At 38.9% G+C, this 27,483-nt stretch overlaps 1 protein-coding gene across 1 annotated transcript; it reads left to right on the top strand.

Moving 5' to 3' along the window:
* Positions 1 to 1,268: 1,268 nt before the first annotated feature.
* LOC148773671 (transport and Golgi organization protein 1 homolog) lies at positions 1,269 to 27,483 on the top strand. Its single transcript, XM_088833186.1, has 17 exons — positions 1,269 to 1,334; positions 4,015 to 4,146; positions 8,995 to 9,016; positions 10,815 to 10,903; positions 11,165 to 11,242; positions 11,334 to 11,444; positions 12,129 to 12,200; positions 12,350 to 12,448; positions 20,321 to 20,393; positions 20,542 to 20,680; positions 22,011 to 22,112; positions 22,748 to 22,808; positions 22,915 to 22,950; positions 23,028 to 23,095; positions 23,218 to 23,312; positions 24,356 to 24,426; positions 27,307 to 27,483. Exons 1-17 carry the CDS (start codon positions 1,269 to 1,271, stop codon positions 27,481 to 27,483), a joined length of 1,491 nt encoding a protein of 496 aa, XP_088689312.1.

Here is a 27,483-nt window from a genome sequence, read left to right as displayed (position 1 = left end):
CAGTTCAACCGTGGCATCTTTCCCTTTGGAATTGCTTTTTGCCCATATTTATTTGTAAGGGTACTTCTCAATTTCCAAACATCAGAAATACTAGTTAGCTTTCATCCTTGACTCTTCTAGAACAATTACATTACCAAAAGCATACTCTGTGTGATTTTGTTCCTCTGAAATACATTGAAATTTGCTTTGTGGCCAAAATAGTGTTAGTTTTTATAAATATACTATCTGTGCCTAAAACTAATGCTTCCTTTACAGTTGTCATATGATACTAATGGATATATGGGTACACATATGATTAAAATGTCTGGTCACTAAGTCGTATCTGACTCTTTCCCAACCCCATGGACTGTAGCCCACCAGGCTCCTCTGTGCATGGGATTTCCCAGGCAAGAATACTGGAGTGGGAATACTGGAGTGGGTTGCCATTTCCTCCTCTAGGAGATCCTCCCAACCCAGCGATGGAACCTATGTCTCCTGCATTTGCAGGCAGATTCTTTCCCACTGAGCCACCAGGGAAACCATCATGAGTAAAACGATTTACTTAATAGAAGATCTTAATAGATCTTCTACACCTTACAGATGTCCTGTGTGCACATTTTATGACTTTTTGAAGGAGGGGTGTGAAAACCTCCCACTCTGCTTGTGTATTTGATCATTCTTGTATTTCCGTCATTAATTGATTTATACAGTTTTTAGCCACTGCCCATGGGAAAACTTGGGAGTTCTCAAAAGAAGCCCAGAAGTGGGGGACAGGAAACCTGGATTCAAAAGGGCGAGAAATCATAACGTCCGAAAAGGTTCCAGAGGACCAGGGTGAAACGGTGCTCGAGGCGTCATTCTAAAAATGCGGTCGCGAGGATGTCACTATGACGAATCAGAGGCTAAGGCAAGTGATTGGCTGAGAGAAAGTATAAAGCATCCGTGTTGCTATAGCGTCGTTCAAATCGGAGAAGACTTGGAGGAAGACGGAGCTCCGTCGTCCCCTCCAACTGCTCCTGCGATTCTACTCTAGCTGTTTTTTGTTGTTTCCTGACCTGTTGGCCTACTGACCTATCGGAACTCTCCTTCCTCCCGTTTAGGACTTGGTTGACCCCCTGGTACTTTTTCTGGAGTCCCTTCTACTCCACCCAGGAGGCCACACCCCCTTCCCGCCACACCCCCTCCCCAATCCCGTCCCCAATTCCAAATCCAACCACTCTCCACCCCTCCCCACCCCTCCCACCCTACTTCTTGGCTGGCAACTTCAGAGCCCCTGAGAGGACCAGGGTATGGAGGTGAAGAGACTGCTCTTCTGGCTCCTTCTACTCGAGTGTTCACCTTACCCAAACAAGCATGTGAGTGAACAGCAAACATCAGAGGTTTCTTCCTTTTTATTGGGCTCTGTCATACTGAACTTAAATAACTGCATTTTTTCATGGCGTCCTCAATGGGAACTCAGTCCTTCGTGAAGACCAAGGTCCTCAGGGCGGGTTTCTTGACCAGCCTGAGCCAGCTCTTGCCGCAGCTGTTCTCATCACTGTCCTGGCCCTGTTGCTGCTGCCTGTATCAAACACAGCAGGGCTGACAGGATGAAACCTGAAATAGTAACTTTATTTGGTCAAAGAAGGAAGTGGAAATGTACTAAAAGCTGTTGAGTCGTATGTCAAAAATGAATGAATTGTATGATATATCAGTTATGTCTCAATAGTGTTATTTTTTTTTAAGTAGGGAACTCTTATTTATTAGGAGTCCTAGGCTCGAAATTAGACTGGCTCCTGGAAAGCTTGTCAGGATCCTGCTTCAAGCTACACAAGTTCAGGGTCCTTCCCTATGGAGTGTGTTTTCCTGTAAGCACACCCTTCTTATTTGTGAAGTTTGGCAGTCCTGAGAACAGTGGTATTTAAGCTTTGGGTTGGTACTAGTCTGCTAAAAAGTGCAATGCCATTTGTGCTCTGTTCTTACTGGTTTGTTGACTTTTATCAACTTCTGAGGCATCCCTTCCATTGTGCTTTTGAATATTGCCTTCAGGGACTCTGTCCAGCCAGATTGATGGGAGCTTGGGAGCCCTGGGAGCCCAGTCAACGTGGCTGCATCCTGCTGGGATGTTTATAACAGGGAAATCCTTAGGAGTGACATAACCTGGAGGTGAATGAGTCATTGTCCTTTCTTTAATGAAGTGTCTGTGTACAGAGTGCTGATCTACCCAAAACAGAAAGGTCCTTCAAGTCCTTAGAATTGTTCAAATATAAAGAAATGCCAGGTTCACCATACTATGAAAGTTTTCACTCCCATAAAAATGTTCTTCCACACCCAGGAAAGAAAGATAAAAACTGAGAACACCCCAAAGAAATAAATGGATTTGTTCTCTTTGGCATGCACCAGATTCTGAGGGATCTGGAAGGGCCCAGTGCCTGGGACATCCTTTGCATTGAGATAGAGTCATGCCACATGAATACCTCCACCTGTTTCTTTTGAGCCTACGAAGGAAGACATGTCTATATAATCTTTGTTGGAATTTTTTTTTTTCCCCTCAGAGGGATTGAGACTGTATTCTCAGAAATTAGTTAAATTCTCTTTCCCCTATCTCATCTTTGGGCACTCAGATAAAGCAATTTGTCTTGCGTTTCCCACCTCCACTGTTGCTCATGGCCACTGACTCTAACCTCAGTTTATTGACCCCACTGGATCAATTCTAGGTAGGAGTCAGCTACTGGTGTCAGCATTTAGACAGTTGCCATACAGAACAAGAGTGCCCACGCCTGAAGATGTTTTCCCAGTTCCTGAGCAGATGGTGTTTGTCTTTTTTGTGATTTGATCTGTGTTTAACCTTTGTGCTGAGAGTCCCTTTTCTCTCTCACAGTGTCTACTCAAAGACAGTGTATGATTCCCAACAGCACACATTTTACTGACCTCAGTTCTGAGGGTTGACGATGAAAATGCTATTGATTTCAGAAGCTACTTTCTAGAGTAGAGGGATTTTATTTGTACAAAACTGAAACTTGGTATGTTGATCAGTATGAATCACATTGAGCTTATTTCCTCCTAAAATACTTACATCGCTAGATTTTGTAAGAAAATCTTGTTTTTATTATTCAGAAACTTTGATTTTTTTATAATTTAATTTTCATGGTTGCCATTAATTGTTTAGGTGCAATGCTATGAAAAATGAAAGTGAATACTTTTTATTGACTGGAATTGTATTTTTAGCTAAATTCAATTCTTATCATTTTAATCATAATATATGAGATGATGCTATTGTACAAATCATTATGTACTTCAGAAGTCTGACATTATGTACTGTGGTTCAGAATCAAAGTACACATGAAAAAAAACCTCAGTGTTTTTAGAAACTTGGGCTAAATGGAAATTTTTAATTAATTCTGGTTGAAAAAAATAGTTTTTTTATAACAGAAGCTGCCCATCTTTCTCACTTATTTCCATATTTATAAATATTTCTCTATTATTCTCATTTATATCTTTAACATACATTTTTATTGTTATTTTTCCTATCCTTCTATACATTTTGGAGTTATTTTATGAAATGTTCAGTAGGAGTTTTTCCAGGTACTTCATGAAGATACAGCAGACGGTTTGCATTCACTTACTTTTCAATTTTAAGATGTCTTCTACATTCATAAGTTAATTTCTGCTAACTGTTTTTAAAATACTTGCAATGTGTTTATTAGCAAAATAAAATATCTAATAGTTTGTGTATCAGACTTTTTTTCTACAGCTTAAGTGTGGTATAATTTACTTATGATAGCAAGCACCTCTTTAATGAGTATAGTCTGTTGATATTTGACATATGTGTACAGCAATGAAACCATTACTACATTAAGATTGTAAACACAACACTCCCAAAAGTTTCCTCCTGCTCCTTTAGAATCCTTCTGTCCCCTCTCTCCTCCATGAGGATATATAAGAGGGATGTAGGTGCCTCCTGGAGGTTGGTTTATGTTTTCTAAAGTTGATTCTTTGTGATGGATATACTGTAATTGTCTTCAAGTTTCCTCATCATCTCAAATATTATTTCAGCTGGTCCATATTCTGCCTGACCATTTCCATCTTGGGCCTGATGCTTATGAAATTCTTTGGAAGCTTACCATGATTACTGCCTCCTTGGGATTTTCTGCATTTGTCATTTTCTTCTGGAGGACCATCCTTGCTGTGAGTATTACTAAAGTACCTTATAGATATACTTTTAATATCCATGATGGGAATTTTTATAGTCACAAACATTTTATTTACCTTCAGGTCTACAGATTTCCCTCACTCCAAGCAATGCTTTCACTGCCTCCCACAAATTTTAATGTTTTGTATTTATTTTCACTTAGATTGACATATTTTCAGATTTCTGTTGAGATGTCCTCCTTGACCCATCTTTTCTTTAGAAGTATTTTGTTTAATCTCCATTTTTCATGTGATTTTCCAGTTATCTTTCTATTTACTAATGTCTGCTACATATCCTTTCTATGCCATTACTTTAAATGTGTTAAGTGTTTTATGGCTCTGAATTATGGTCCTAATGTTTTATGAGTTTGAGAAGAATGTGTATTCTGCTGTCACTGGTTGAAGTCTTCTGTAGATGTCATTAGACCCAGCTGGTTGATAATGTTGTTCAGTTCAAGTGTATTCTTATTGAATTTTTATATTTTGGATCTGTCAATGACTAATAAAATGTTTTGATTTCTGACTGTAATAATGAGTTCGTCTATTTATCCTAGAAATTCTGTCAATTTTTGATACCGTTGTTAATACATACACATGAAGGATTGTTATGTCTTCTTGCAGAATTGACCTCTTTACCATTAAAGTAATGCCCTTCATTATCTCTGACAATTTTCTTTATTCCATGGTGTGCTTTGAAGGCTAATTTCAGTGTTTACAGAAGTCTAGGTTGATGATCCTTTCCTTTTAACACTTTTATATATTTCATTCCACTTTCTTCTTGATTCCATGGTTCCTGAATAGAAGTCTGATGTATTTCTATCTTTGTCCTCCCTGGGTAAGGTGTTATTATTACCCCAATGCCCTCCACACCTGGCTTCTATGTAAGTTTTTCTTTCTCTTATATGTTATATAAATATATAAGCAACATATAAATATATATGTATGTATTCATTCCCACTTGGAAATCTGTGAGCATCCTGTATCTGTGGCTCAGTGATTATCATCATTATCCTTATTTTAGAATTTCTTGGTCATTATTGCTTCAAATGATTTTTGCTTTGGTATTGCTATTATGTTTAGGTTAGATCCTTTGTAAATGTCCCACTGTCTTGGATAATTTGGGCTTTATTATTATTTTCTTTGCATCTGTTTAATTTTCTACTGACATTTAAGTGCATTGATTCTTTCTCAGCTCTGTTGAGTTTGTTAATAAACCCATCAAGCGTGTTCCTCGTTTCCGTTAAGTGTTCTTAATTCCTCAACTTTCCTTTGGATTCTTTTTCCTCATCTATTCTTGCATATTGTCCACTTTTTACCATTGGACCCATTACCATGTTAATCACAGTGGTTTTAAATCCCCAGAGATAATGATTTGATTTTCTCTTCCATATTAAGTGTGATTCAAATATTTGCACTTTGAGTTCAAACTGTGTGATTTCTTCTTTTGGTATGCCTTGTAAGGATTTGTTGTTAGCTTCATATTGGGCCCTGTTGTGGTGGAACTGAGGTATTATATATAGGCCTTTAATGTAAGATTTATATTTACCAGGCTAGAGGGTAGGCTGAGTTTATCCTTAGACGAGACAGGAAGGAGAGAGAGAGTGTGTTGGAACTGGGCATTTCCCTTTGCCTATGTCACCTCGTCTTTGGGCCAAACCCCAGTTAGGCTCTAGTAAAATTGTTTCTCTTGAGGGCTTGGCTTCCTTTACTGACGTACAGTTAATGTACAATATTATGTAAGTTTCAGGTGTACAGCATAGTGATTTACAATTTTTAAATGGTACACTCCTCCATTTATAAGTATTATTAAAATTATTAAAAAGATCTTTAGTCAGTGTTTTCTATGTTTCTCCTCTGGCCAGTGTACATTCTCCCTGATGAAATTACTGTGTGCACATCACAAGGAGTGGGGAGTTATATGTCACATCTTGGAGAACTGAACATCTGCGTAATCATGCAGATTTCATCCTCTAAGGAAAATATTTCCATATGGAGTTCTTGAAATATATTTTACTTTTTCTAGAATAATGCAATCCTCTTTCATTTTGTTGTTCAAATAGTTCCAGCTTTGGACCTTGGAATCAGGTGGTTCCCGTGTTCTGTGAGAAATGCCATTGGTATTTTTATACGGGATTACATTGATTATATAGATTGCCTTGGGTAGTATGGTCATTTTAACAATATCAATTCTTCCAATCCATGAACATAGTGTAACTTTCTATGTCTTTGATTTCTTTCATCAGTCTCATATATTTCTGAGAACAGGTTTTTTTAAACTCAAAGGTTTCTGAACACAGTTTTTTTTTAATGCAACTGTAAATGAGATTGTTTCCTTAATTCCATTTTTAATAGTTGATTTGATTATATAGAAAACCAACAGATTTTTGTATATTAATTTTTCATGCTTCAAATTTACAAAATTTATTAATGAGCTCAAGTTGTTTTTGTGTGGCATCTTTAGGATTTTTCTGTGTACTGTGTCATGTTATCTGCAAATAGTGACAGTTTTACTTCTTCCTTTCCAATTTGGATTGATTTTTTCTTTTTCTTCTCTGATGATGAATCAAAGTGATGAGTAGATGTCCTTGTCTTGTTCCTGATCTTAGAGAAAATTCTTTCAGTGTTTCACTATTGAATATGATGTTAGCTGTGGGTTTGTCATGGATGGACTTTATTATGCTGAGGTAGTTTTATATATATATATAAAGTATCTGCTGAATTTTTCTCCATCTATTGATGTGATCATATGTATTTTATTCTTCAATTTGTGAATATGTTGTTTTACATTGATTGATTTGTGGATATTGAACCATCCTTGCATCCCTGAAATCAGTCCCATATCACAGTGTAGGATCCGTTTAATATATTGTTGGATTTGGTTTGTGAGATTGTTGTCAAGGATTTTTGCATGTTTGTTCTTCAGTAATATTAGCCTATAATTTCTTTTTTTGTTTGATATTGTGTCTATTTAAAAATAGAAAAGAATAGAGTTTATTTTTAAATGACTGTTTTCTCTCTCTCATGTCAACAGCTTGTGGAGATTTTCCCCCAATATTTACACATCTTTTAGGATTCCCGAAGATAAAACTGATGAAAGATAGGGTATCCCCTAACACTGGGCAGTCTGGCATTATTAAGTTTCATGCGCTTGTCCACACAGAGCCCCCAGGACTTCATCCATTAGAGTATAGATTTCTCTCCCATGATGTTCTGTTCTGTAGAGAATTCTGACCTTGGGCCTCTGCTCCAGTAAGTGATGATTGCTCTGTATCTGCAAGTCTGTTTCCCTAATTCTCTAGCAAGAGTTTGCCTTGTGACTTCAGTTCTCTGAGCGATCTCTAAAGCATTTTGTTTTTTTTTCCAGTTTTTTTGCTTTTGTCTTGTTTGTGTATGAGTGACAATTTCCAAGTTCCTTACAAGTTGGACCAGAATCCAGGAGTCCAACTCTCCTCTTTATTTCCTTTTAGAGTATAAACTTTAACAGAAATTAGCTTTGAAATGAAAATGCTTTGCAAAATACTCTAATCTTTTTATTAAAGAACTCAGTGAGCCAAATAACTATATTCTCAGTGGAAAAATGACAGTCTATAAACCGTTCTCTTCATGATGAAAACATAAATATCAAGTATTTGGTGACCCCATCCTTCTTTTCACATGCCCCTGGCTGGGGGATTAGGTGACAAAGGACAGTGAAGCTCACTGTTTTCCTGCGCAATGTGTAAAGTTAATGATATTCTGATAGCTTTCCAAGTCTTAGGGCTAGCCTCAGAAAGCTTTCAGTCTCAATCTGAATATTGCTTATGGCTTTGAATGAGGAAAAATGTTTTAAGGTGAAGAAAATGTACCTTTGCATAATATTTAAATGAAGCTCTGCCTGGATTTTATTGAGCTAAAATTCTTCAGGTTATAGCTCATATCTGGGAAGCACATTTCTCCTTTCTTGAAATGCTATTGTCCTTTCTTTTGTTGCTTGTGCTTTTCCTCTATAGCCATCTCCCACGTTCTTTCTCAGAGATTACCCTCTGTTTTCATTGGTCTGGAAAATTCAAACCATGATATGTTTCAGTGTATATCAATTCAGCAAACAGCCAACTCCCTGAAAGATTTCAGAAAAGCTTCTAGTGAGTAAAGAGGCATATCTCAGCACAAAGATTTTGCTTTTTCCTTTTGGAAGCTTTTAAAATAATCCCACGTTCTGAACTGCAATGTACATATTGCATTTAAGAAAATAGATAACAATACTTTAGTACATTTATAACATTGTGTTATTAAAAATAAATGGATTGATTATCAAAAGAAAATACATCGCATTATCAAAATTAAATAAATAGGTGTTCATTTAATAGAATGTAAAAGATCTTTGGGTCAAAAATAAGTTATTTATCATTGTGTTCCTTATCAGAAATTGTGTAGGAAGTAGCCTGACTTAAATAGTAAATTCTTTTCTTATTTTTAATCATATGAATCATTATCCTGTATCAAAATGATTATTATATTTTTTTGGATTATTATTTTGATGTTTTATCAGGAACTATTTGTTGTTGCTGTTCAGTCACTCAGTCATGCCCAACTCTTTCCGACCCCATGGACTGCAGCACACCAGGCTTCCCTGTCGTTCACCATTTCCCCATTCTTGCTCAAACTCACGTCCATTGAGTGAGTGATGCCATCCAACCACCTTGTCCTCTGTCATCCCCTTCTCCTCCTGCATTTCAACCTTTCCCAACATCAGGGTCTTTTCTAATGAGTCGACAGTTCTCATCAAGTGGCCAAATTACTGGAGCTATAGATTGTTAAAATAATATGTTTTGATATCAATTTTAATTTTGTTTCTTCCTTCTCTAGGTAAAACCCCCAGTATATCAAGGTAAGAGTTTAAGCTTTAGACTCCTTTGTGATAATTGTCTCAGTACTGGTGTTTGATGTTAGTTTTAATTCAGCTAGAAGTAGATACAGTGACTTTTTGTATTTGTCTAATTGACTTCTTTTTTTAAGTATAATTTTTATTTTTGTTTATTTATTTTTTAATTAGAGGATAATTACTTTATAATATTGTGATGGTTCTCTTGAAAAATTTCCTCCTCCTGGGTTGAAGTCTAATGTTATTGTAGAGGGAGTTGCCATCCATTGAGATAAAAAAAAAAAAAAAATGAGGAAAAGATCACAGGACTGGGGAGTGGGGAGAATAGGGTGAATTTAGTTTTGCATATAAATGTTTAGGAAGCAAGGGATGATGAGACTGAAGTTTGGAATGAGTACCTGTCACGACCTGGTTCTTGGTGAAAGGTAAAGATGATAAAACAATACTGAAGAAGCTTCAGGTTTAAGGAAGAATGCAGATATTGCCAGGCATTATATGTCACAACAAAGGATCAAGCCATGGGTTTTGAGTCTGAAGTGGAGGAAAACATGCATGCCACTGGAGAATGAGTGGAAATGAACATGATGCAAAATAGGGATAATGAATTCTGTATGGGCTTTATAGATAGTGATGATTATGTAAACTTATCTGTTAAGAGGAGGGTGGCTGCTGGCACTTGGTAGGCCCTCAAATATTGGTGTTCATCACAATGGTGATGAACCACAGCAATGGTGGCAGTAATAAAAGTGATCTCAGCATCCGAGCTTTCACCTTGGGCAAACAAGATAAGTTTGCACTGTGTGGTCAGATGAGGGCATTAAATGTCTTTTGGGGGAGTCTGGAATTGCAGGCTGTGTTCTTGAGCTTGATACATGTGAAATTGTTAGTCCCTCAGTCGTGTCCAACTCTTAGCAACCCCATGGACTCTAACCCCCCAGGCTCCTCTGTCCATAGGATTTTCCAGGCAAGAATACTGGAGTGGCTTGCCATTCCCTTCTCCAGGGGATCTTTCCAACCCAGCGATGGAACCTGGCTCTCCTGCATTGCAGGCAGATTCTTTACCGTCTGAGCCACCAGGGGCTTCATACATGTGTATATACCTGTAATTGGGTGCTTTATGCATTCTGTCTTCCTGAAAAGTGATGGTAATATTCTCCATCCTGGGGACGAAAATGCTATTTTTTAGGGACTATGAGTTATCCTGGTCCTCTAGCACCAAGTTTGTGAAGCCCACATTTTATGCAAGTGTGTTCAATTTCAAAGAGAAAGGCAATCTACAGGGCATCAGGAAGACACTGGAAGCCTTTCAAGAGCCTATCAGTCAAGATTTTGAACTTGCCTTCTGTGGAACTGCAAATAGGGCCTTGATGTGGGTTGACGCTGGATGAAATAAGGAGTTTCTTTTTCTTACAGCAACATATATATTCACCTTAGTAATTGGAGGCAAGAATTTTAAGTTGACAGGATGTTTGCTGTTCTTACTTCATCTTTGGTAATGACACAGCTCATTGAAGTGACTGAATTTTCTGAGAATGGTACTTATAGATGGGGGAGAATTTAGAAGTCAATTTTATGTTTTTATTCATCTTTGAAAGCATTTTACATAGGAATCTCATTGAAATAATGTTTCTTATGTTTTAAATTCTGCTAGCTAAAACTTGCTTGTTTTAGACATAATAGTAAAGAGAAAAGTTATATAAAGAGAAAAGAAAAAGATCATATATGTCTGCTGCTTACACTGAGATAATTCCATTTTAACTGAGTTTTTCTACTAAATCTTAGAAATTGTTTTATCTCCCTTTAGTTAATTTGCAGCAAATATCAGAGAAAATCAATAATTTTGTGAAGGAAAACAGACAACTTGCAGAAAATATATCCACTATGGAACAGAAGGTATCATTTCCTTTTGTTATTTTTCATGATTTTACCTTCAACTTCTTCCACCTCTGAGAGTTCAGTTATTTTTCTCTGTTTTCTTTCATCCTACTGTCCTATTTCTTATGTTCCATAAACAGTCCAGGTTCATAGCAAGCTTCATAGATGTAAAGCACTGTTTTCTGTATTTGTGGAAGGACTCACAATGAAAAGATAGGTTTGGCTGGCCCTGTAATCAATATTTGTAATGCTGATTTCCTTTTGCACATATTTGCATAGATCAATGACTCAAAGAAACGTCTTCAAGAAACTAGGAGACAAAATAAGATGTTTTCTCATGAAGCACTAAAATTTAAGGTAAAAATCCCGTCTCTACCTGGGATTACATTCTGAAAACAGAAGTAAAAGTAATGAGTAATTATTACTGATTCAATTTGTTTTGTTAAAGGATAACATCAAAACAATTGAGAGGGCTAACGAATATCTGAATGACCTCCTTCAAAGTTCTCGTGATAGGTTGCAATCTGTGAGGGGTCAGAATGTCAAGACACCGAACTTGGTAAGAATTTGGCTGCTAAATTTATCACAGTTAGACTTTTGAGGCTTTCTGTGCATTGGGTGAATTGAGGGCTCCATCTCCTTTTACTATTCACTACCGTAGATTGTGGGTATTTGGGAGCTGAACCTTCTTCTGAACAATGATCTGGAATATCACATACTCATATCTCCATGATCTTTCCAGTTTCAGAGACTAGGAAGTTTTTTATTTTCTAAGTTTTCTCACTATTTGGCACTGCCTTCACATAGACAATCCCAGGAAATACATGAGAGGTGAAGGAAAACATATGAGAGGTGAAGTTGTATGGGCCCTACCCTTCTTTATACTGAACAAAGAATTTTCAGTGTGAATTTGGGAAAGTTTTCTTTATTTTCCATCAAGAACACCCATTGATGAGCTGTTTGATATGGACAATTTTCCTCCCTTGTCATCCAGTCATCTCTGTTGTTATTCAGTGAGCAAGATATTTTATGAAGCTATGAAATACTTGTGCCTTAATGGCCTTCTTTGTTCTGCATTTCTTTATGGGCTTGACATTTTTCCTGGGCCCACCCTGGATCTACTATCACGTGAAACTTAGGGATCACCCTGGGATATGCTTGTTTGATATTACCACTTTTCAGCATATCACTGAGTGTGTCCCTTGGCATCTCAGTACATTTTTTGTTTCTATCCTATGTGCAGATACTGGAAAAAGAAAATTCTGCAGAGAACATGAACGATGCTATTTTAGCAAACACCTCAGGAATTTCAGAGGTAAACTACCTGTATTTGCTGCAGGATTTCCATTGTATACATTAACTTTTACAAAGAACAAATTTTCACATCTTAGAAGATTAAAATGATATCTGCTTGGAATTGTTTTTCTTGGGAATTAAGTCATTGATGAGAATGTTTTGCTTCAGTTTGAAAGTGCCTTTAATGAAGCTTGTGTCAATGAAGTGAAAGTGAAACCTGAAGAACTGGTGGAAGAGAACGTTCAGCTCAACACTGAGAAGAATCAGGTAACAAGTTTTACTCCCATTCAGTTCAGTCGCTCAGTCGTGTCCGACTCTTTGTGACCCCATGAATCACAGCACGCCAGGCCTCCCTGTCCATCACCAACTCCCGGAGTTCACTCAAACTCATGTCCATCGAGTAGGTGATGCCATCCAGCCATCTCATTCTCTGTCATTCCCATCTCCTCCCACCCCCAATCCCTCCCAGCATCAGAGTCTTTTCCAGTGAGTCAGCTAGTCGCATGAGGTGGCCAAAGTACTGGAGTTTTAGCTTCAGCATCAGTCCTTCCAATGAACACCCAGGATTGATCTCCTTTAGAATGGACTGTTTAATTCAGAGAACTGACAAATCGTTACTTCTTTTTCGATTTTTTAAAAAATTCTATATTGAAATATAGTTGACTTAAAATGTGTTAGTTTCAGATGTACAACAAAATGATTTGGTTATACATATACATGTATCCTTTTTTCAGATTTTTTCCCATATAGGTTATTACAGAATATTGAGTAGATTTCCCTGTGCTATACAGTAGACCCTTGTTCATTATCTATTTGAAATACAGTAGTGTGTATTTCGGAGAAGGCAATGGCAAGCCACTCCAGTACTATTGCCTAGAAAATCCCATGGATGGAGGATTTTGTAGGCTGCAGTCCATGGGATCGCTAAGGGTCGGACACGACTAAGCAACTTCACTTTCACTTTTCACTTTCACACATTGGAGAAGGAAATGGCAACCCACTCCAGTGTTCTTGCCTGGAGAATCCCAGGGATGGGGGAGCCTGGTGGGCTTCCGTCTATGGGGTCGCACAGAGTCGGACACAACTGAAGTGACTTAGCAGCAGCAGCAGCAGTGTGTATGTATTTAATCTTGAATTCTTAATGAATCCCCCTACCATTCTTCTTTGGTAACCATAGTTTGTTTTCTATGTCTGTGAATCTGTTTCTGGCTTATAAATAAGTTTATATGTATCATTCGTTTAGATTCCACATATAAGTGATATCATATATTTGTCTTTCTCTGTCTGACTTACCTCATTTAGTATGATAATCTCTAGGTCCATCCATGTTGCTGCAAATGGCATGTTTTGCAAAAATTTTTACTTTCATTTTAAATTCAATGGATTCAAACAAAATAAACCACTCATTACACATAAAGTTTTGATTTTCTATAGAAGATTAGTTTACCTAATTTCAATATACAGTCATTAAAAGGGAATAGAAACAACAGAGAAAAGTAATAGCACATACATCACTAAATTGGACTGACCTACATCCAGGCATTGGAAAGTCCCTAGTTAATGTCAATTTGAAGTGTGAGTGTGCGTGCTAAGCTGCTTCAGTCATGTCCGACCCTTTGAGATTCCATGGACTGTAGCCCACCAGGCTCCTCTGTCCAAGGGATTCTCAACCCAGGGATAGAACCCACATCTTTTCATCCCCCCATGTGACCCAGCTAGTAAAGAATCTGCCTGCAGTGTGGGAGACCTGGGTTTGATCCCTGGGTTGGGAAGGTCCCCTGGAGAAGGGAAAGGCTACCCACTCCAGGATTCTGGCCAGGAGAATTCCATGGAGTGTATATCCATGGGGTCACAAAGAGACATGACTGAGCAACTTTCACTCACTCACTATTGGCAGGAAGGTTCTTTACCACTAGCGCCATCTGGGAAGCCCCACAATCTGAAGTCACCACTGGGAAATGATCCTGGGAGGTGTTCCACCCCAAGAGTGAGACTTCAAATTGCAGTTTGGGGGCTCCAGCTTATAATCCTAGGCAGCAAACTGATAACATCATCAGTTTGTATGCAAAAAGGCAGCTCTGGTTTAACTTTCACAATGCTGTTTGTTTCTCCTTGTGAGTTGTACAATTTCACTAGACCCTGTCAGTTCAGTACAGTTCAGTCGCTCAGTCGTGTCAGATTCTTTGTGACTCCATGGACTGCAGCATGCCAGGCCTCCCTGTCAACTCCCAGAGCTTGCTCAGACTCATGTCCATTGAGTCGGTGATGCCATCCAACCATCTCATCCTCTGTCCCCTTCTCCTCCTTCCTTCAATCTTTCCCAGCATCAGGGTCTTTTCTAAGAGTCAGTTCTTCACAACAGGTGGCCAGAGAATTGAAGCATCAGCTTCAACATCAGTCCTTCCAATGAATATTCAGGACTGATTTCCTTTAGAATTGACTGGTTTGATTTCCTGGCAGTTCAAGGGACTCTCAAGAGTCTTCTCCAACACCACAGTTCAAAAGCATCAATTCTTTGGCACTAAGCTTTCTTTATCGTCCAACTCTCACATCCATACACAACTACTGGAAAAATCACAGCTTTGACTAGATGGACCTTTGTTGGCAAAATAATGTCTCTGCTTTTTGATATGCTGTCTACGTTTATTGTAGCTTTTCTTCCAAGGAGCAAGCGTCTTTTAATTTCATGACTGCAGTCACCATCTGCGGTGATTCTGGAGACCAAGAAAACAAATTTTGTTACTGTTTCAATTATTTCCCCATCTATTTGCCAGGAAATGATGGTACTGGATGCGTGATCTTTGATTTTTGAATGTTGAGTTTTAAACCAGCTTTTTCACTTTCCTCTTTCACTTTCATCAAGAGGCTGTTTAGTTCCTCTTTGGTTTCTCCCCAGGTCTTCAAAAATATACCACTGATAAGGATTGCATTGATTCTTGGGTGGTATGGTCATTTTGACAATATTGGTTCTTCCAATCTGAAAACATGGTATATCTTTCCATTTGTTTGTGTCATCTTTGATTTCTTTCATCAGCATCTTACAGTTTTTGGAATGCAATTGTTTTGTCTCCTTAGGTAGGTTTATTTTTAGGTTTTTTATTCTTTTTGATGTGATGTTATATGAGATTATTTCTTTATTTTCTCTTTCTGTTATTTCATTTTTGCTGTATGCAATACAAAAGATTTCTGTGTATATATTTTGTATCCTACAACTTCACCCAATTCATTGATGAAATCTAGTAGTTTCCTTGTGGCATCGTCAGGATTGTCTATGTATAGTATCATGTCATCTGTAAACAGTGACAGTTTTACTTCTTCCTTTCCAATTTGGACTTATTTTCTTTTTCTTCTCTGATTGCTGTGATTATGATTTCCAAAATTATGCTGAATTAAAGTGGACAGGGTGGACATCTTTGTTGTTCCTGGTCTTAGAGGAAATGCTTTCAGCTTTTCACCATTGAGTATGATGTTAGCTGTGAGTTTGTCATATATGTTCTATTTTATGTTAAAGTAGATTCCCTCTATTCCCACTTTCTGGAGAGTTTTTTTTTTTAAATAATGTGTGTTGAATTTTGTCAAAAGCCTTTTCTCTATCTATTGATGTGATCATAATGGCTTTTATTCTTCACTTTGCTAATCACTCTAATTGATTTTCAGATATTGAAAACTCCTTGCATTCCTGGGATAAATAAATATGATCTTTTTAATGTATTTTTGGATTCAGTTTGCTAATATTTTGTTGAGGATTTTTTTCTGTGTCTATGTTCATAGTTGGCCTGTAATTTTCTCTTTTATGGTATCTTTTTCTGCTTTTGGTATCAGGGTGATGGTGGCTTCACAGAATGAACTTATGAGTTTTCCTTTACCTGAAACTTTGGGAAATAATTTCAGAAAGATATGTGTTTAATGTTCGATAGAACTCACCTATGAAGCCATCTAGTCCTGGTCTTTGGTTTGTTGGCGGTATTTTAGTAATGGTTTCAATTTCAATACTTGTGATTTGTCTTCATAGTTTCTGTTTCTTCCTGGTTCATTCTTCAGAGATTGTACCTTTCTTATAAGAATGTTTTCCTTTCTTCTAGGTTGTCTGTTTTACTGACATATAGTTGCTTGTAGTAGTCATTTACAATTCTATTTCTTTGATGTCAGTTGTAACTACTTCTTTTCTTTTTCATTTCTAACCTGATTGATTCAAGCCCTCTCCTGTTTTTTCCTGATGAGTCTGGCCAAAGGTTTATCAATTTTGTTTATTTTTTTTCCCAAAGAACCAGATCTTAGTTTCTTTGCTCTTTTCTATTGTTTTCTTCATCATTATTGAATTTATTTTTTGCTCTCATCTTTATGATTTCTTTCCTTCTACTAATGTTGGGTTTTGTTTGTTCTTCTTTTTCTAGTTGATTTAGGCATATGGTTAGGTTATTAATTTGAGGTTTTCCTTGTTTCCTGAGTTAAGATTGTATTGCCATAAACTTTCTGCCTAGAACTGCTTTTACTGTGTCCCATGGATTTTGGATCATCACCTTTTCATTTTCATTTGTCTCTAGGTATTTTTTTAATTTTATCTTTGATTTTTTTTCAGTGACCCTTTGGTTGTTCAGTAGCATAATGCTTAGGCCCCCATGTGCTTGTTTTTATTTTTTTTCTTGTAGTTGATTTCTTATTTCATGACTTTTCAGTCAGAAAAGATGTTTGATTTGATTTCAGTTTTCTTAAATTTACCAAGGCATACTTTATGGCCCATCATGAGATCTATTCTAGAGAATGTCCATGTGCACTTGAAACAAATCCGTATTCTACTGCTTTCAGATGGAGTGTTATGTAAGTACTAAGTCCAGCTGGTCTAGCATGCCCTTTAATGTCTGTGGTTCTTTATTGATTTTCCGTCTGGATGATCTGTCCATTCATGTAAGTATAGTGTTAAAGTCCCCCACTGCCAATGTCTACTGCCAGTGTCTCCTTTTATGGTGTTAGCATTTGCCTTATATAGACAGGTGCTCCTATTCTGGTTGCATATATATTTACAGTTGTTATATCTTCCTCTTTCATTGGTCCCTCGATCATTATGTAGTGTCCTTCTTTTTCTCTTATAATGGTCTTCATTTTTTTTGTTGTAACGGTCTTCATTTTAAAGTCCATTTTGTCTTATATGAGTATTGCTACTCCAGCTTTCTTTGATTTCCATTTACATGGAATAACTTTTTCCACCTTCTCACTTGCAGTCTGTCTGTATCCCTAGACCTGAAGTGGCTCTCATAGACAGCATATATACAGGTCTTGTTTTTATATCCTTTCTGCTAGTCTGTGTCCTTTGGCTCAAGCATTTAATCCAGTTACTTTTAAGGTAATTTTTAATAGGTATGTTTTTATTGCCATTTAGTTAATTGCTTTGATTTGTTTTTGTAGGTCTTTTTTCTTCCCTTCCTCTTTGTTCTCTTCTATTTTGATGTGATGACTATCTTTAGTGGTTTTTTTAAAATTATTATTATTATTCCTTTTCCTTTTTTGTGTTTATAGCTATTGAAGATTTTTGGTTTACAGTTACCATGAGGTTTTGATATAGCAGTCTGTATATACACAAGATTATTTTCAGTTGGTTGTCTCTAAATTTCAAATGCATTTCCAACATCCTGTGTTTGTACTCTCTTCTCTCGATTGCTGGTTTTGATATCGTATTTGTGTGTGGATGACTTCCTACCTTTACTATGTTGTGGTTTAGTCTCTAAAGTTTATCCAACTTTTTGCAACCCCATGGTCTGCAGCTTCCTTCTCTTTAACTATCTCCAGGAGTTTGCTAAAATTCATGTCCATTGCATCAGTGATGCTATCTAAATACACTTGCCTTTTAAAAAAAAATATTTATTTTATGTATTTATTTGTCTACCCTGGGTCTTAGTTGCAGCACATAGGATCTTCAATTTTTGTTTTGGCATTTAGTTGTGGTATGAAGACCTTTAGTTGTAGAATGCAGGATCTAGTTCTCTGACCAGGGATCCACCTAGACTCCCTGCTTTGAGAACATAGACCTTTTGCCACTGGACCACCAGGGAATTCCCCTGTATGTCTGCCTTTACCAGTAAGCTTTCTATTCATAATTTTCATGTTTCTGGTTGTGGCTTTGTGTTTCCTGCCTAGAGAATTTCCTTTAGCATTTGTCAAAGCTGGTTTGGTGGTTAGGGCTAGGGTTAGGGTTAGTCAGTTTGATTAATATGTGTCTCTGTGTATTCCTCCTTGAGTTTACCCTCTGTGGTGCTTTCTGTACTTCCTGAATGCGGGTGACTGTTTGCTTTCCCATGTTAGGAAAGTTTTCAGCTATTATCTGTTCACGTATTTTCTCAGGCTCTTTCTCTCCCTGTTCCCTCTTTCCCCCGTAATGCAAATGTTGGTGCATTTAATGTTGTCCCAGAGGTCTCTTAGACTGTGTTCATTTCTTTTCTTTTTTTGCCCTTTTAATCTGTTTCATGGCAGTCATTTCCAACGTTCTGTCTTCCTTCTGCTCACTTATCCACTCTACTGCATCGTTTATTCTGCAGCTGATTCCTTCTACTGCATTTTGCATTTCAGTCATTGTATCCTCCAGCAGCACTGTTTTCTGTTCTTTGCTTCTTCTAGCTCTTTGGTAAACATCGCTTGTATCTTCTAGGTCTGTGTTTCCATTATTTTTCTGAGATCTTAGATCGTGTTTACTATCATTGCTCTGAATTCATTTTTGGGTGGTCTGCCCACCTCCACTTCACTAGTTGTTCATCCGTGGTTTTAGCTTATTCCTTTGTCTGGAACATATCCTTCTGCTGTCTCATTTTGTCATCTGACGTTTTGTGTTTGTGGTCTTTCTTCCACAGGTTGCAGGGTTGTACTTCCTCTTGCTTCTTCTTGCAGGAATCTGCCTTCTGTTGGGTGAGGCTGGTCTAGAGGCTTGCTCAGGCCTCATGGTGGGAGGCTTTGTGCCTATCCACTGGTGGGAGGAGCTGGGTCTTGTTCCTTTGGCATGCAGTGCCAAGGTAAGGAGTGTGTTTAGAGATAGCTCTGGGCTCAGAAAGGTTTTAGGCAGCCTGCCTGTTGATGCCTGGGGCTGTGTTCCTATCCTACTGGTTGTTTGGCCTGAGGCATCCCAACACTGGAGCCTGAAGTCTCTTGAGTGAGGCCAGGTCTGGGTGACAAAAGGGTAGCCTCCAGGGGAACTGATGTCAATGAGTATTTCACAGTACTTCCATCACCAGTGTCCTTGTCCCCACAGTGAGCCACAGCTGCCTCTGCCTCCTGGAGCCCCCTCCAAGACCAGCAGGTAGGTCTGGCCCAGGCTCCTATGAAGTCATTGCTTCTTCCCTGGGTCCCATTGCTCATGAGACCTTGACTTCTCCTTCCAAGTATGGAATGTCTCTTTCCCCTAGTCCTGTGGCATTTCTGTGATCAAGCCTCACTGACATTCTAAGCCAAATGCTCCAGAGGTTCCTCATCCCAGTGACAGATCCCCAGGCTGGGGAGACTGACATGGGTCTCAGAACTGTCACTGCCATGGGAGAACATCTGTGATATAATTATTGTCCAGATTGAGGGTCACCCACCCCAGTGGCTCAAGCTGGTAAAGAATCCGCCTGCCAATGCAGGAGACACAAGAGATGCAGGTTCAATCCCTGGGTCAGGAAGATCCCCTGGAGAAGGAAATGGCAACCATTCCTGTCTTCTTGCTTGGAAAATTCCATGGACAGAGGAGCTTGGTGGGCCACAGTCCATGGAGTTGCATAGAGTCGGACATGACTGAGCATGCGTGCAGGCAGGCATCCAGTGGGTATGGGACTTGATTATTTTGCAGTTGCGGCCTTGATACTATCTTGCTGTGGCTTTTTCTTTGTCTTTGGATGTAGATTATTTTGGGGGGTAGGTTCCAGTCATTTTTGTCTATGGTTGTTCAGCAATTAGTTTTAATTCTGATGTTTATGTGAGAGGAGGTGACATCAAGGTCCTTCTCCTCTGCCATCTTACTTCCATACCTTCCTTACCAATTTTTCATTGTGCTATAATGCACATAAATCAAATGAACCATGTTAACCCTTTTAAGTGCACAACCCTCCTGTGTTATGTATACTCACATTGTTGTGGATCATTACTTCTTGAATTTTTTTTTTTCATGTCTGTTTAAAGTTACAAGATGACGATGTTGAATATGAGGATTCAGAGCTGACAGCTTTGAGGAAAAAAAACTGTCAACTTGTAGGTATGTTGTTTGTTGGGAAGAAGGCCCCACATAGTGGAAATAAGTTTGCTGGGGGAAGGCACAGAATTCTTCTTGCCTTCAGGGTTCTTCCTCATTTTTTTCCCCACCCCAAACAACTTCTCACACAAAGAAAATGCCTTCCTTACAGAAGGTAAAAAGAACCTGAAAGACATCTGTGATGCACTGAGGTCTGTGAAAGCAGAGAAGGAAGTGGAATTAACAATGCTGAAGAAAAATGAAGTCTTCCTTATTGAATTCTATGAACAAAGAAAAACAGCTGCAGAAGAGTAAGATGTTCATATGTTCCAAATACCATTGTATAAATGAATGTGTCAACCGATGTTGATAATCATATTTCTTTTAGAATAGGTTCCAGGGTATTTTTGCCAAATTCATCCAACACATTCATCTTACCTTGATTTCCATAATCCACATTTTTGTTTCTGTTCTAAGTGATCATCACACATTCTTTCCTATAGTTTGTTTGGGTAGTAGAGGCATTGTCCTAGTATCATTTAGATTAATACCTGGATCCCCTCTGGTTCCACTTAAGTTTCAGTCCCAGCACATTGTCTGGTTCTCCCAACCCTATGTCAAGTCACATTTTATTCTGCACTCAATACCTTACCATACAACCACTACATTACAGCCAGTCTAAAGCATTTGCTTAAAGATTGCCTGGGAGGCCAGACAGAAATGCAGGTACCTTTGTCTCCTTAGTGCTTTTATCCTTGTTTCTAGAATTTTTGAATTTTGCATATGATCCCATAGAAGAGTATCAGATTGAAATCCTTTGAACTGGAACCATGAACAAAATAATCTGACAAAAAACACAGCATATCATCCTTGGTTAAGCCATTGACCTTTACTGTTCTCAATATCCATGACTCAGTCTTGTGAAAGTAGGTTAATACCCTGAAGTTGTTAGTTTTCCATCTGAAATCTGTCTCCTGGAGATAACACCCTGACTGTGTGACAGTTCACATCATTTTAATACAGCACTAAGATGTGCTTTTTTTCTTGGATCTTTTTTATGGATCTTTTTTTTTTTTCTCTTAGAAAAAGAGGTAGGGATTCCACTCCTGAACCATAGAAATTTTGGGTAGTTATTGGAGAGTGTTAATGAAGCCATATCCTGGAAGACTCTCTTTGGCTGATTGTCTGCATCAATATACAGCCTGAAGCATGAAGAATCAGGGCTCCCCATGGAGGCATAAAACTAATTATGATCCCCTGCTTCATCATAAATGTGTTTACTTGGTCAGGTATCATTTTCCACATTGAAACAAATTGAGTCTTTACCATCTCAAATGCAAGACTGACCCTAGGAGGGCACCAAGTACATTTTTTATATGACTTTATGATGAATTAATAGGAGTAAAAAACTGTAAAGAGAAACTTAGATTGCAGAGAGACTTGTTAGCAAGTCAAAGTTTGGTTTTTCTTTAATCCTAGCTGGGGGACTTCAATTCATTCGTTGGATTTTGTTGTCAGTCTACACACAGATGGGAAGGTGGGGAGGAACATTTGAAGCTAGACCTTCAGGATTCTGGGAGATAAAGAAGTCAGAATTTCACTCTGGCTACTGGACAATGTATATATCTTTTTCCATCTTAGGAAACTGAAAAAGAAACACTGTGAGTGGCTGGAAAGGGAGAAACAGCTGTCAGCTGCAGAGGAAAATTTGAAATTGGTGTCAGGAGAAGTACACAGTTACAAGTAAGGTTACATACTAAATACTGGTAGTCCATGAAATTGCTTTTGAGTTTTTAATTTTAACTTTTGTACAATGTTTGGGACCAATTAGCCCAAAAGTTCAGAAGATATATGCATAGAGAATGTATGGGGGAAAGTAAGTATTACAAAGAACAAACAATATAAGTCACTAAAAATAAACTGATCCCCAAAGCTGGCCAGATTGTATGGAAACTTGGTTGAAGTTACTCGAGAATGAACCTTGTTTTAGGAAGAACTGCATCCACTAATATAGTAGTATCACTAATGGCCCTAGTCTTTGCGACCCTGGAAATGATGGTAAGAATATAAGTAAAACGAGAATAAAAGCTTTATGATCAGTCCCTCATCACATACTAAATTAGAGAACTATTGAAAATGTATGGGAATTTTATCAACTCAGAACCCTGTAGGCATTATTTAAAATAATAAATAAGAGAAGGATGTTAACAGTAGGTTTGCTCTTCCTGTCACTTTATAATCATGTGAAAAGTGCTTTATATGTATTAATAAATTGTATTTGGAGATAGATATGAGGATAACAGGAACTTGGGCAATTATTAAAATGATGCTCAATGTTAAGCTTTATGTGATGAAAGCAATTGTATTATAACTCACAGGCAACAAATTGGAAAAATGCAAGAAGAACTGCAGCAGGAGGAGTTCCGCTTCAGACACCAGGTGACCTGCTTCCCTCCACCCAAGTTACTGAGCACCTTGGGCTGCTGAAGAGGGGTCCTTAGAATTCCTAATCCTGGGGGGTTTATTGATGTATTGCCTTTTTCAGATTTCTCTTCTTGAGAAGAAGGCTCAGGACAACTATGTAAGTGTTTTTCTTTCTTTCTCTCCTTCATTTTGTAGTTGCTACAACTGAACTTGAGTGTGCTTTTCCTCCCACAGATCAAGGATCGGATTTTGGAGAGACAGATGGAAGAGCAGAGCATGGAAGCCGCCTACTTGAGACACAAGTATGGGATTTCCTATACAGTTTTTAAGGGTGTCTTTGAGGTATTAGGGCTAAGTCATTAGTGTCTATTCAAGGACTGGTGTTGGAATTCTCACTGAAGTCCATTCTTTTTCTATATTCAAGATTGGCAATATTTGAAAAACAGGGGCTGCAAGAGAAAAACGGAATGCCGAAACTGGTGCTGGGAAGACCTGAGACACAGAAACCCCCAGGGAGAGGTAGGGAGCACATTGTGAAGTGCAACAACTTAACTTCCGCTGCAAAACTGCACCATGTCATTCTTTCTCCTGTGAATGATGATCGTGTTGCCCGGGAACAATAACCAGTGCTTACTGAAGACAAGAAATTGTCTCAAGGAGTGACAGAGATGTTTTCCTCAGATTCCTCAGTCAGAATGACTTTCTGGGCCTGTGCCCTGTGATTGATGGAGCTCAGGCCCCACCACTTACTGAGGACCCTCCCCATCCCCTTAGCCCCAACCTTGGTTCCTCTAACTAAAGAGATAGTCTGGGAGGGCAAGTGGGTCCAAGCTTGCTTCCCCACCTTGAAAATATGGGAGAGAATTTATTATTTTCATTAGCAAAATGGGCATTTATTTACTGTTTTTGGAGGTTCCTTTATTCTATTTGTTTTATTATTTTACAGTGGGTTAGGTATTCCACTCAAAAATTAAATTTCTATGTAATTTTGCTCCTCTAACATCATCCATGGCATGACACTTTCACTGATGAATCTCCACAGCTTTCCTTTTCTCATTACTATAAAATTAGTCTATTTCCCTTTATGAATATTTATATAATACCTGGTCACATATAGAAGACAATTCATACAGGGACAGGAAAATTGAAAAATCCCTCTGTGGCCAAAAAAAATGAACTCTTGCTCTTCATGTTAAGAGTTTGTTGATATTCTACCTATCCACGGATATTCTCATTTCAGTTTCTAATCTGGTTAAATTGGGATTTCCTCTGACGTATATTGGTTGCTTCAGTGTTGATTTCCAGCTAGTTGAGACCTGTCCACAGTTGGTTGATTAGTTATGAAAATACATGAACTCTGGCCCTGTGGTCTTCCTCAAAGGTCAGGGTCTTGGTCCCCTCCGGGGGATCACTTGAGGCATGGGGGAAACCCTTGGCCTCTGATAATGGACCTGAGAGTGGGAAAGAGTGTAAGATGGTGGAAGAAGGCATGTAGGATTGTTTTTCTTTCTCAGAATCTGTACAAATTAGAATAAACCTCCAATCACTTCTCCTTTAATCAGATACAGGACCTGGCATGGCTCCCATGAGAAACAACAATTCTTTCCCTACTAAGGATGTGCAAAAGGGCCAGGTAAATGCTGTGGTCATTTATGGTTGTAACTATTCCTGGAAACTTCTTTTTATACAATACCCTTTTGACTTAATCTCTAGATTGTGTGATTGATTGTGCTATACCTACCATGTCATTTTTACTTGGGAAAGCAAATTCCTCCCCAAGGATCTACAGGCTTCTCTGTTTTCAGGTAGTCACATTTGGTATCACTCCCAGAACCGGCAGAAGCATGGGTTGACAGTGGTCTGTTGCTAGGTCCAGAGCACTGACAGCAGCATTCCTGAGAAGCGTGGCATGTTGGCAAAAGTCCTCCTAGAGGAGGTTGCCATTAGGCTTACCACAGAGACTATAGCCCATCCTTAGAGACTACAGACCGTAGGACTGGGCCGCCTCAGAACTATAGAAGGAGAGAACACAACACCACCCATCAGCAGAAAATTAGTTAAAGATTTACTGAGCATGGCCCTGCCAACCAGAGCAAGATTCAGTTTTCCCCACAGACAGTCCCTCCCATCAGGAAGCTTGCACAAGTCTCTTATCACATCCATCAGAAGGCAAACAGAATGAAAACCACAATCCCAGAAAACTAACCAAAATGATCAAATGGATCACAGCCTTGTATAACTCAGTGAAACTGTGAACCATGCTGTGGAGGGCCATCCAAGACGGATGGGTCATGGTGGAGAACATGGTCCACTGGAGAAGGGAATGGCAAACCACTTCAGCACTCTTGCCTTGAGAAACCCATGAACAGTATAAAAAGGCAAAAATATATGACACTGAAGATGAACCCCCCAGGTGGGTAGTTACTGAATATGCTACTGGAGAAGAGTGGAGAAAAAGCTCCAGAAAGAATGAAGAGGCTGAGCCAAAGCAGAAACAACACCCAGTTGTGAATGTGAAAACTGGATGAAACTCACCCAGTCTGGTGATGAAAGGCCAAACTAGAGAGAGGAAGCACAACCCCACCCATCAGCAGAAAATTGGATTAAAGATTTACTGAGCATGGCCCACTGGGCTCTAAAATCCCTGCAGATGGTGACTGCAGCCATGAAATTAAAATGCCTGCTCCTTGGAAGAAAAGTTAAGACAAATCTAGACAGTGTATTAAGAAAAGCAGAGACATTACTTTGCCAAGAAAGGTCCGTATAGTCAAAGTTATTGTTTTCCCAGTAGTCATGTACTGGATGTGAAAGTTGGACATAAAGGAGGCTGATTGCCAAAGAACTGATGCTTTTGAACTGTGGTGCTGGAGAAGACTTTGAGAGTCCCTTGGACAGCAAAGAGATCAAACCTGTCAATCCAAAGGAACTCAACCCTGAATATTCATTGGAAGGACTGAGGCTGAAGATGAAGCTCCAGTACTTTGGCCACCTGATGAGAAGAGTCAACTCATTGGAAAAGACCCTGATGGTGGGAAAGACTGAGGGTGGGAGGAGAAGGGGGTAACAGAGGATGAGATGGTTGGATGGCAATATTGACTCAATAGACATGAGTTTGAGCAAACTCTGGGGGGTAGCGTAGGACAGGGAAGTGTGGCATGCTGCAGTCCATGGGGTCGCAAAGTGTCAGACACAACTGAGTGACTGGGCAACAACAACCTTAACCACACATGCTTAGAGGCTGAGGCCTGCCCGACTTTCACTGTGTGTTCCTGGAAATAATGTGGGGAGGATGACAGATAGCTCCATGCTTAAGTCTCCTGGCACAGTTGACTCCCTCCTGATCTCCTTTATTTGGGAATGGTACTGGATTACTGAAGTGTGATTTTTACTATTGTTATTTTGTACCTTTGTGTGTTTTGTGAAAATTGAATGTGCTCGGGCAATATAAATTTCCTAATTCATTGCTATCCCATCTCTGTAGGAAAATATGCTAAACAGAATCCTTCTAGTGACACCTAGGTTTAAAAATCTCGATTTTTCAGAAATGTTATATTTTTAGTGTAACATGTACACTAAATAGTAGTGAAGAGTAGAAGGTCAATAATAACCTGCAGGGGTGATTTCCAACAAGTCCTTACACTGTGTTCATGTAAGCAGGTTGTGTTGTGTCCTTTAAGCTGTTATAGCTGATACCTCTCTCATGTTACATCACAGGAATTATATACCTGAAATCAAAACACGTTTGACTTAGTTCTGTTATTTAGAGTGATCAACTCTTTTTTCCCATAGTATGCATTTAATCTGCATCCCATAAGGTAGTTAAAGTTCAGAATTTCCTGTGTATTAAGATAAATGGAACTGGGCCTGTCTGTTTATAGGTTTAGGATTCCCTGAAATCTTACAACAGACGCACAGCTCCCCTTACAACAGACGCACAGCTCCAGGAATCCCCATCTCCCCAGACATCTTTGTGCCCATGGGCAGCACCTCCAAGGAGGCTAGGTCTCCTTTGTCATTAAGGAAGCACAGAGGATGTGGGCATGGTCTTGCAGGCAGAGCTTTTACCCAGGAGTAGCTATGATTCCATGTGCAGAGAATGGGCTTTTCGTTTCCTTTCATTCTCTCTGTTCTTAGTGTACAAAGAACAAGTTTCTTTGGTGGTAGTGAAGGAGTGGTGGAGAGTTCTTCTGCACACGGGGGCCTTACTGTCAGGAATATGCTACTTTATCACTTTGGTATTTCCTCTGTTAATCCTCTGAGACAGGACCCTTGACTTTATACATTTACAGAGACAGGCATTAGCATGTGTTGATAGTGTTTTATACCCTTTTAACCCTTGCTGTGGGCAGGACCCAGAAAGATGTGTGGAGTTCTCTGGCATTAGGCTGCTCTCTTGGAACCTGGAATAGGGGAGGGTACCAGGTGCTGGCCCCTGCTTCATTGGGTCTTGGCTTTTGTTAATATTGGGGCTTTTGTCTGTCATATCAACATATTTTAAACTTCTGTTCTACAGGTCAATATGGATGCAAGAGGGCCATTTCCTTTCCCAGGACCGCCCTGCATGCCCTACCCCATGGGCTACCCTTTATCACCACTCAAGGGCTGTGGGCCTCTTCCACCTCCTCCACCCTGGCTCCCTCTGGGACCTCACCCAATGCCTCCACATCTTTCAGATGGTAAGATGATCTGA

The sequence above is a fragment of the Moschus berezovskii genome, chromosome 27 (genome assembly GCF_049115385.1).
Source record: "Moschus berezovskii isolate FMDL1 chromosome 27, NW_MosBer_1.0, whole genome shotgun sequence".
Taxonomy (NCBI): domain Eukaryota; kingdom Metazoa; phylum Chordata; class Mammalia; order Artiodactyla; family Moschidae; genus Moschus; species Moschus berezovskii.
This window is presented reverse-complemented; position numbering and strand designations above follow the sequence as displayed.

Bases quoted from the DNA above. Each gene is read 5' to 3' on its own strand.
- LOC148773671 (XM_088833186.1), top strand. From the start codon at position 1,269: ATGGAGGTGAAGAGACTGCTCTTCTGGCTCCTTCTACTCGAGTGTTCA. The intron at 11,243-11,333 runs GTAAAAATCCCG...GTTTTGTTAAAG, and splicing joins ATGAAGCACTAAAATTTAAG to GATAACATCAAAACAATTGA. The intron at 12,201-12,349 runs GTAAACTACCTG...GTTTTGCTTCAG, and splicing joins ACACCTCAGGAATTTCAGAG to TTTGAAAGTGCCTTTAATGA.